General features: G+C 56.2%; 1 protein-coding gene across 2 annotated transcripts; it reads right to left on the bottom strand.

Moving 5' to 3' along the window:
• Positions 1 to 395: 395 nt before the first annotated feature.
• On the bottom strand, positions 396 to 9,770 carry FCN2 (ficolin 2). 2 transcript variants are annotated; one of them, XM_074331332.1, is made up of 11 exons: positions 9,638 to 9,770; positions 8,242 to 8,391; positions 7,255 to 7,358; positions 5,617 to 5,730; positions 4,955 to 5,008; positions 4,542 to 4,577; positions 3,596 to 3,628; positions 3,070 to 3,197; positions 2,469 to 2,598; positions 1,465 to 1,599; positions 396 to 894 (listed from the first exon to the last, which is right to left on the bottom strand). In XM_074331332.1, exons 3-11 carry the CDS (start codon positions 7,346 to 7,348, stop codon positions 647 to 649), a joined length of 972 nt encoding a protein of 323 aa, XP_074187433.1. In that variant the 5' UTR covers positions 7,349 to 7,358; positions 8,242 to 8,391; positions 9,638 to 9,770; the 3' UTR covers positions 396 to 646. The 2 variants fall into 2 exon arrangements, with proteins under 2 accessions (XP_074187433.1, XP_019573781.2); XM_019718222.2 differs by lacking the exons at positions 8,242 to 8,391; positions 9,638 to 9,770 and adding an exon at positions 8,145 to 8,163.
• Between the last annotated feature and the right edge of the window lie 458 nt (positions 9,771 to 10,228).

Here is a 10,228-nt window from a genome sequence, read left to right as displayed (position 1 = left end):
TTGGGCCGTTCAGCTTTTCTAGGGGACGGCTGGCCCAAAGCATCACCCTGCCCTGACTGGCCGCAGAAAGGTCCCCAGTTAACTTTCCCCCTTTTTTATGAGAGCTTTCTAGGCTCACAGTGACCTTTTCAGAGATGTGTGAAGACGCTATGAGTCGGGAGGGGAAGCAGGAGACTTTGGGGTGAGGGAGAGCATTGATGGAGGAGGCTGGAGGCTGGGGCCAGTCATCCATGGAAAGCCACCTACCCCCTGGGACACCAGTGATTTCATCTGCTACTTGGGCCCCTGACTTAGCAAGGTAAGAAGCACGTGCTGTAGAATGGCTAGGGACAAAGACACAAAACAACTGGTGTTCAAGACACACAAATTGAAACCTGGAAAAAACCCCAAGAACATTGTCAGTTAGAAAGCAAACAACTTTATAAAGTGCATTCTTCCTTAAGGTGCAGCCGTGGGGTGCGCGCATGCGTTGGGACATGCTGATGGGAGACATGGGGCCCTGAGTTCGAGTTTTTCAGAGTGGGAGGCACAGGGGCAGTGGGGCGCTGCAAGCACTGTCCTCGGCTGGGTACTCAGCGCGGGGCTTTCTGGTGCGGCCGTGCAGGTGGGTGCAAAGGAGTGGAATCAGGTCGCCGGTCTGCCCATCCTAGGTGGGCTGCACCTTCATCTCCGACACCTTGTAACTGTAGTTATACCCTTTCCCCGACTTCCAGTTGATGCCATTTGCAAAGCTCTCGTGGGACCCCCCGAGGTAGTGCCCGTTGAGGTTGGACACGTGACAGTCGTAATACCACCAGGCTCCCTGGTACTGCACGGCACAGTTTTCAGCAACTCTGTCGTTGTCTTGGTCTTTGGTGGAGAAAGCGTTGTTGTTGTGGGACGTCAGGGAATCACCTGCTCAGAAGAAACAGTGGGGCATTTTACACACAGTCTAGGAGGCCTTGGGTCCTAGGTCGAGCCAGAGTGGTCCAGGTGTGCGTGCTGTGCACTGCACAACTCCCATGGCGCCACCCATGCAACCCCAGTGCACATGGCTCTGGTGACACGGTGACTCAGCATCCCCTCGTCTGGTCTGTCCCTGCCAGCTAACAGGCATCCTCTTACTTGGTGGGGGGCCACTCACTGCCCAAGAAGTCTTACGTTCCACGGGGGAGAGCAGCCGGCACCACGGAGTGGGCGGGTGGCCCACAGAGGGGTGCTAAACGGTCATCCTTCCCCACTTTTCACCCATGATGGTAGTAAACAACACCACCACCCCTTTTGGACTTTTTACTGCATGTGTCACATCGTCCTCTGGTACAAGTAGGGCAGGCATGTCATCCTAACCTATGGATGAAGAAACTGTGGTGAGGTCAAGTCACCATCCAGTGTCGCCCAGGGGAGACTAGCCAGGACACTGAGGGGGTTCTCGCTGCTTCCCGAACCCCTCTGAAGGCCAGGCCACTGCCCAGCGTGGACACGTACCAGCACTGCCCTCCACAAAGGCTCCCAGGACCAGCTTGTACTTCTCTGCCTCGCCGGCCATCTTGAATGACGTGAACTTGGCAAATTGCCGATTTCCCTCAAAGTCCACGAGGTCCACACGGAGCTCGCTGGTGCCTGTCGGGGAAAGGTTTACGGTCCCAGAAGTAGGGACCCTCTGCCGCCAGGCACGGGAGGTGGGACATGTGGGTAAATTCTTAAGGGACGTCTGAGCTTGGCATCCAGGAAAATTCTACTGGGCACATATGCAATCCCGTGTTGCTGTAAGGACCCCTGTTTCTGAGTGTCCTCCCTGCTCTTCTACATGCCAAGCCTGAAATGCCACGGGCGGTGTTCATTTGATGGAATGAAGGAATTTTCTACTGAGAAAGTGTAAATTATCCCACAATGGCTGTTCAACCACAAACTATAGGCCTAGAAACTAGTTGCTTTTGCAAGAATTAGCAGCCCAAAGCGGGTACCATCAGGGCTGCCGTGGGGCAGTGGGACTACGATTTCTCAGTTACTTCAGGGCCAGCCATGAAACGGATACCGTGTAGTGGGGAACCGGGGGGAAGCCTGCGTCTCTCGGGGTGAGTGTGGCTGTGTGGGGCCTGCCACACGTACTCACTTGGGAGAGGTAAGGGAGGCCTAAGGTCCCAATTTCTGGGAAGGACCAACAGCCAGAAGTGGGAGAAGGGTCCAGCCCCTGCCGTTCGTGTCCATGTCACACAGCACAAGCCTGATGGCCTCAGTGTCACCTCCTACTTCCGGGCAAGTTAGTTGTGAGACTGGAAAGGTCTTCACCCCATAATCCGACTTCCTCTCATCCTAACATTCGGTCTAAAAGAACACACGTCCTAGCTTGTCACGGTTGTGACATTTCCTGGTCTCAGACTTAAATGCCCGTGGGTGGGTGGGTGGAAGGAGTGGGGTCTCCTGTTGCAGGTGGCCGGGGTCTAAGGTCAGGGTTCCCAGAGCACCAGAGCCCCCGGCACTGGCCCTACCCTGGGCGGTCAGGGCATGGATGTTGTCGTTCCCCAGCCAGAACTCTCCCAGCTGACTGCCAAAGCCCTGCTTGTACGCGGCCCAGTCCCGATAGAAGTCCACGGAGCCGTCACTCCGTCTCTGGAACACCTGTGGGGAGCGGAAGGGCCGGGATTTGGGCCTGCTGTGGCTGCACGGGTGGGGGGCACACGTGGGAGCAGCTGTGAGGTCACAGAGCATCGCAGCCGACCACCAAAGCACGGCCATGCGGGCCTCGCCACAGACCCCAGAGCAATCAGATGGGTGCCCCATGTGACTAAGGCGATAGTGGAGGCTCAGAGAGGGTAGGCGACAAGCCCAAAGCCACACAGGTGGAAAGCGGTCAGCTCCCTCTGGGCTCCCTCCATGGCCTGGATGCGTTCCCACACGGGTTCTGCCCCACCAACATTTCTGGTTGCCCCGTCCTCAGTGAAATGGGGGGGCCCAGCCCGTGACAGAGGGGGATGGGCATTTGACAAAGGCCCGTGTCCTCCCACTGGCTAGAACCTGGTCTGTGAGATTCCCAGGACAGCCACCTCCGCCCGAGGACCACACGGCCGTCCCCGACACCCCGACACTCACGGTCCAGCCCCCGCCGTCCGTGTCCATGTCACACAGCACAGTCAGGGGCCGGCAGTCGGGCAGGTAGATGGTGTGCCAGCCGCTCAGAAAGTGTCCCCTCGTGAGCAGTTCCTTGCAGGTCCGAGGTCCTGGAAACAGAACCGGGAATCGGATGACAGGGTGCGCAGGGCAGGGCAGAGGCTGGAGGGGCGAGGAGGACGGAGCAAGGACAGCAGGCATGTGCATGGGCCGAAGAGGACTCGAGCCTGGGACAGAGCCCCCGACCCAGCCCGCCAAGCTGCGACGGCCAAGCCCAATCTGCTGGCCACATCCGCCTCCCAGGACTGCCCCCACCTGGGTCCCCAGGTCCGGGCCTTTGGAGTACGCGCTAACATTTCAGGGCATGAGACAGGAATGTCATTCCGGTCCTTCTGAAGGCAGCTGCCAGGTGTCCGGGCTGAGCCTGGCCTCCGTCATGGGCTAGTGGAAAGGAAGGGACAGAGACAGCCTCTGGGTCTGCCGGAGGGCACCGGGGCCTGTCACCCACCTGTGTGACATTGCTCAGGTTCCCAAGATTCTCCTGCAGATGGGGAGAGACAGGCAAACACACGTTAAAGGTGGGATCTTCAGGGCCTTGTCCTCAAACACAGAGCAGAAGATAGAGGCACGTTCTAGATCTTTCCAACATGGTGGTGATTACTACACCCCAGAAAAGCCCACACTGTCCTGGCTACCTGGAGGGCCGTGGCTCTTCCTGTGCTCCTGAGAGAAACTGAGTCACTGAGTTTTATTAACTGGCCACTCCCTTCAGCTGCCCTGTGCCAAAGGGAGGGTTCCCTCAGCCCCCCACGTCTCCAGAACGGCCTGCCTGGTCGGTGGCCATGGGATGCGAGGCTGCTATGTGGGCATTTTCTACATTTAGACACAACGTCCGGTGGAACCTGACCCTTCTCAGGTTATAGGAGGAGGGTCCAGGGTTGCGATTCCCGGAGCATGTTTCTCTGATTTTGGAACATTTTGCAAGAAAATATATCAGGAAAGTATTTTATATTTGATAAATTATACATATGAGTATGCGTAGCATATAAATATGTAACACTGATATACATAGTTACGATATTCATTGATATATTTAAAGGTATATATTCTACATTTACACATCTTCTGTGACCAGAGCTTGTCGTTAATAATCCGGCCACTCCTGGCCAAATTTGCATTTTAAACATTGCCCTCATTTACTGCAGGTGCGGGAACAGAATCCAGGAGAGGACAGGAGAGGACCCCCAGCTCAGGTGTCCAGGGCTGTGACAGGAGAGGTGGGGATGGGACAGGCTTGGGCAGGTATGGGGACCCCCATCCCACTCCCCTCCAGAAACCTCCCCAGTAGAGGGAGGGGTTGGTCTCCCACCCCAGGGCCCATGCTCCACACCCTGGGTGCCCCTGTCTATTCAGAGTCGGCGAGTCACCCCCTCAGGACGTTGCAATGGGCTTACCTTTCTCTCCACGCGCGCCCTTCTCTCCTGGGTCTCCTATGGAGAGAGAAGGGTCAGCACAGCCCATGCGGGGAGATGGCACAGCTCACGCCCGAACGCCTGGTCAGCCAGAGAAGGGCTCGTCTTGTCCCCAAACCCCTCCCACAGCTGGAGTGAGGTCGGGGCGGGGGACAGCTGGTGGGGGGCACAGACGCCCACGTGTTCCTTCAGGGCCAGGGGTCAGTCCTGGGCCAAGGTCAGGATCCTGCCCTGGCTCCCCCAGGGGCTCTGACACCGACCCAGCCCCAGGTTGAGCCGAGCGTCCCTGGGGCAGGGTTTGTCTCCCTGGAAACGATGCCTGTCACAGCCCAGAAGTGCCCTCTCCTCTCTCTCCCTTGCCAGGCTGGGGTCTCCCCTCTTCATCAGGTTGTTACCTTTGGGCCCCGGCGGTCCTGCCTTCCCAGGGACTCCGGAGGGACCTTGTTCTCCTGCAAATTCCAACACACATCACTGAGCCCAGCGCCCAGACCCAGGACCCGAAACCCCAGGCTGGGAGGCGCTGCTCCCGGTTATCTTTGTGGCCGTGGCCCCCCAGGTTGGACCCTGCGGAACTAGAGGGAGGGTGTCTGGACCCCCACCCTCACAGGGCTCCTTGTACCGTCAGAGGCCAGGACCTAGAGACCAGGAGCTCATCCCAGAGAACTGGGGGCCCGAGTCCCAGCTTTGCCCCACACCGAGGGAACCTGGGGACTTTTCCTAAATCCATGGCTGCGGTGTCCCCATCGGAAGTCTGTACCTGGAAACTTTCAGCCCCAGAGCTCAGGTGACACTATAGAGGGACATAGACTTAGGGTCCTGCCATGTCCACGTAGAGCAGGGGTGGGTCAACGCTATTTCTTGCCAAACCAGACACAGAGCTCAATGGGCGATTAAGACACTGGCTCCCAACTAAGGGCGTTTCCGACCCCGGGGGGACGCGGGCTCTGAGCAGGGCAAGACCCAAGCTTCCCCCCTGAGACCGCAGGGCCACTGCCCAACTCTGATATGGGTCTAACAGGGCAAGAGCTCAGGGGCCCCACCCTCACCCTGCACATACCTCTCCCTCCTGCGGTGCCTGCCTCTCCCTTGGGCCCTGTGGCCCCGGGCAGCCCCGGGCAGCCACGGAGAATGGAGAGCTTGTCGGAGCCCTCCAGACCCAGCACCTTCACCTCTGCAGACAGACACAAAGGGCCATTCAGTGTGCTGAGTTGAGGGCCTTGTAGAGCCAGAAATAGGCTGCCCCATCCGAGGGCATCTGCCACCCAGGTGACCTCAGGCCAGGCTGATGGCGGTGGCCAAATGGGGGGCAGCCTGCAAGTGAAGTTTTCCTGCCTCTGGTGGACACTGGGCGGTGGGAGTGACACAGGCCGAGCCCTTGGAGTCCTTCCTTCCCTGGGGAACCCAGCTCCTCAGCGCTGTGTGTCCCCGGGCGAGTCACTCAGCCCCTCTGGGCCCTGTCCCCTGGGCTGCCAGTGGGGATAAGAACGAGGCTGTGGGGGTTAGACTGGATGACGCACATTTAGAAAACCTTAGTGTGAATCACGGTGTTTAGAAAGAGCTTCATAGACAGCAGATACTTTCAATAAATAATCACAATAAACATGGAAGACTTGGGGCGTTTGGGTCAACGAGCACTTTCACCCGCATTCCTTGAGCACGTGACCAGGGCTTCCTCAGCTGAAAGGGTTCTGTGTAGGTCCCTGGAGAGGGGACGCGTTTGATATAGGACACAGAAGAAATCCGTCCGGCAGAACTGGGACCAGAGAGTCATTCACTTCTCAGAGTTTGAGTGTGTTGACTACAAACCAACACACCCGTCTAAGGGACAACTGAGTGAATACGGAAATGCTTGTGCCCCAGTGGGTTCCCAGCTGGTGCCGTCGCTTGGTCTGCCTTTGCCCGGTCCTCACTGGTCAGAACCAATGTAGAGTTCATTTTCATAATCCTTAATGTTTGCTCATTAGAGAAGAATATTGGCAATTTTAGACATTTAGAAAATAAGACACATTTAGGGAAGAAAATTATCACCCATGATATTACCAGTGAAGGGGTCCCCATGTGTGTTTCCTTCCTGACTCATTCCGGCTGTTCTCCACTGTACGTGGTGGAAACAATTCCTCCCGGTCAGTCCCACCTGGACCAGGCTAGTGACAGCAGGACACACGAGGCCCCTCGGGTGGCTCCGGGTCCTGGGTCACAGCACCCTCCTCTAGTGGGATTGAGAAGCACCGGGTCCAGTGTCTCCCCAGTCGCGAGGGGGTGGAACCAGGCATGTGAGGCAATGGGCGAGGGACTGAGGTCTGGCGCCCTTCGGGACAGTGTCACCCTTGCTCTGTCACCTCAGGGACAGAGTGGGATATGCTTGTCCCCAGAGCCAGGAAGGTCCCAGACTGAAAGTCCCACAGCACTTGGTGGGAGCTTCTGGGCCATTTCTCAGTGCTGGTGGTAATGACGTAAGATCCACCAGCGCGGCCCCGCCTCTTCACACTGCCTGTGCTGTGGGACTCGCGTTCCTCCGTGGAAAACCTGAGGAGCTCCTTCTGCAGACAGTGCTTAAAACATACTGTCTCAAGAATAAGAAAAGAATGTTCGAAAAGGCATGGGGACTGGTACACAGGAGGTCGTCAGTGAGTGGAGGCTGTCAGTTCTCAGAACTGACCGTTTTCAGGTCCTACTCACCTGGCGTCTGACTCACCTGGGCAGGTGTCAGCAGTCGAGGCTGAAACGCACAGGAAGGTGACGGCCAGCACAAGGGGCCCCATGGCCGCGGCTGCTCTGCTCGGCTCCATCGCGCTGCTCCTGGCGGCCGAGGAGATCTCTGTCTTATAGGCCTGCACCCACCCCAACCTCTGGCTCTATTTGTCACCCTGGTGGGGATGGCCACTTCCTTCCCCAAGCTTGTGGCGTCACCTGAAGGTGGAGATGCCTCAGAGGACAATCTTCCACACCCCACACCCCACTTAGGGAGCAGCCTATTAATGAGCTTCCTCTGTAATGACCCCACTTCCCCTCAGCTGGAGCACTTTCTTCCCAGCAAGAAGACGTCCCAAGGTCCAGTGTGGGGAAGGGCCCGCCTGCCTATTTGTGTCTTTAGAGAAGCCCAAGCCATTCCCCTCCTTTTCCAGCACTGTCGACAACCTTCCCTGAGGACAGGGCTGGCAGGACCCCACTGAGGCTATTTGCATACAATAGGTTCAAGTCTACACAGGTAGAGACTTCCCCAGGGGGTTTAGGGTGGTTAGAGGGCAGGGAGAGGAGAGCAGAACCTCTGGGGAAGGGGGGTGGCTTTTGACTGCAATGGACGTGACCTGGGGGAGGCTGTCCAGGCCAGGCCAGGATGGCTAAGGGCTGGCGCCCCGGGACACTGACAGACAAGTGCCAGTCCAGCCAGCACTATAAAGAGGCCAGACCGTGAACCAGACTGTGGCAGCTTCAGGCTGGGTGGGGGAGTGGCGGAGGTGGCACTAAATTGCCCCGGGGGCCATTTGACACCCACCCCAGCCAGGGACAGACCAGGCAGACCAGGAGTCTCAATGCCTTTTCCACAGCCCCAGAGAACTGGTAAATCCTGAACGGAGCTCTCACCTGGGGTTGAGTCCAGTCAGAGACGGAGGTGGCAGGTCTGTGCCCCCAACCCCACCCACCAACAGCCCCCGTCCAGGTGTGACATTAGAATCCTGACCCCACGTCCAACGAAACCACGTGAGGATCAAGGTTCCATCTGTTCCCTTTCAGTGTCCCTGGGTCCGTGGGCCTGAGACTGTGACGTTCCGATCATAGAGAGGACGAGACATTCTCCGTGTCCTCTGACTTCTCAGCAGAATCCTGCAACCTGAGGTTAACAGGAGGGAAACAAGTCCATGAACACACTGACTTCCTGTACACACGGGAGATGGGAGACGCTCAGGGGACATGGGTAACCACCCGGTGGCTTAGAATTCAGGACTAAAACGCTCTTCCTAGGGGAGGAGGAGACGTCGGCCTCTAGGGCGAGAAGCGGTTGTGGGGAAGGTGATGGGCGAGGCCTTGGAAGATGTGTGTGACAGTCTGTCTGCCTGTCGCGGGGACTTCTAGCTCCTGAACTGAGCTTCCCACCGGGTGCAGACAGCTCGGGACACTCAAAATCGCAGTGTTGATATTTTAGCATAAAGGAATCTGTCAGTTTGGTATTTTGAGTATTGGCTATATTTAAGAGCATTTGGTCCTGTTAGAGTGACAACCTAATAAGCTCATTGAAAATGTAAACTTGAGTAATGGAACAAGCTAGTGATGTATGTAGAGGTCTTACCGCGCTTCCATTTTTGGAGCATTTAAGGGACCCCTAAGTTCATGCCGTGTTTATGTTATTAGATTTCTGAAAATTAGCTTATCCTCAGGAGGCTTTGTTAAAGGTAGACAACTGAAACGCTGCAGCACAAATTTGAGTATATTCATCTTCTAAATGCAATTAAAATGCTTAAAGCTGTTAAATTAACTAAGTCACTGAGTGGAACAAGAATTATTCATAGGTCCCTTGAAGGAAGTCATTAAAATTTTCCTGTTATACATAAAGTTTACAAGTCAAACTTAAGTGCTTAAGGAATCATTGGACTTTTGAAGTTATGAGTTTAGTAAACTGAACAAATGACATTTAAATTAATTTTAAAAGGTGGTGACACACTGAGTGATCTTCTCTGTGCAACAACGGATACAACACTTAGTGAGAAACACCATCGAGGAGAAACAAGCCTGTGTCTCAAGGATGGGGCACAGCTCAGCTACTGTGCCTTTGAGGGAACCACTTGTTATGGGTGGGGAAACTGAGGCCCAGAGAAGGAAAGAGGCTGCCTGGGGCCACACAGTGTGGTCCGCTGATCTCCCTACAGGCCCCTCCCTTCCTCCCACACCCGCCCTCTGGCTCAGCGCAGGTCCCCCCCCCTCCCCGAGGGTGAAGGGTGCAGAAGCAGGAGCTCGGCCTCTGGCCCAGTGTCCCCTTCACTCACAACTGGCAGCTCTAATGGCCCCTACACAGGAAGTAGACATGCCAAGGGTCCCTCTGGAGCCGGAAGGCCACCCACATAAGCGAAGGGCTGACTCACGGACAATGATCAAAAGCTGAAGTCCTGTCACTGGCTGCCTTACGCTTGGGGGCTGTCCTCACTCCTGAATTTCAGAATTCTGTTTCTGCTGGTACTCCAGAAGCATTCCAGGGGCCAGTGCATGGTGACTAGGCTGCACAAGCTAGGGAGAGAGGGATGCTTAATGAGCACCTGCTATGTGCCAGGGGCTGGTCTGTGCCCTGTGACACTGTGGGACACAAAGCAGACAGGTCTCTGTCCTCCTGGAACCGGTTCTATTGAGGGAAGACAGAAAATAAGCAAATAGACAAACACATACAGAAAAACGGTGTGATCCGATCCCTGAGGAAACAGTGTGCACTCCAAAGGAAATACAGAGAGTATATTGTCAACGGTTCATCAGAATGCAAGACGTAAAAGCAGAACTCTCTGTGACTTCACACGCAATCGTCTTAACAGGCGAATATGGGTGCTCCTGGCCAGCACCTCTCCTCTGAGCCGCGACCCCAGGACCCACACCTCCTCCAGCCTGTGTCTGTCACCTCCCATTCATGACCCCTATCCGGAGGGTCATCTGCAGTCCAGCCAACCGGAGGGGAACAGCGCATGGGG

Source organism: Rhinolophus sinicus, linkage group LG04, assembly GCF_036562045.2.
Source record: "Rhinolophus sinicus isolate RSC01 linkage group LG04, ASM3656204v1, whole genome shotgun sequence".
NCBI lineage: Eukaryota > Metazoa > Chordata > Mammalia > Chiroptera > Rhinolophidae > Rhinolophus > Rhinolophus sinicus.
This window is presented reverse-complemented; position numbering and strand designations above follow the sequence as displayed.

Bases quoted from the DNA above. Each gene is read 5' to 3' on its own strand.
- FCN2 (XM_074331332.1), bottom strand. From the start codon at position 7,348: ATGGAGCCGAGCAGAGCAGCCGCGGCCATGGGGCCCCTTGTGCTGGCC. The intron at 2,599-3,069 runs GTGAGTGTCGGG...CGCTCCCCACAG, and splicing joins CGGACGGCGGGGGCTGGACC to GTGTTCCAGAGACGGAGTGA. The intron at 895-1,464 runs GTACGTGTCCAC...TCTTCTGAGCAG, and splicing joins CTTTGTGGAGGGCAGTGCTG to GTGATTCCCTGACGTCCCAC.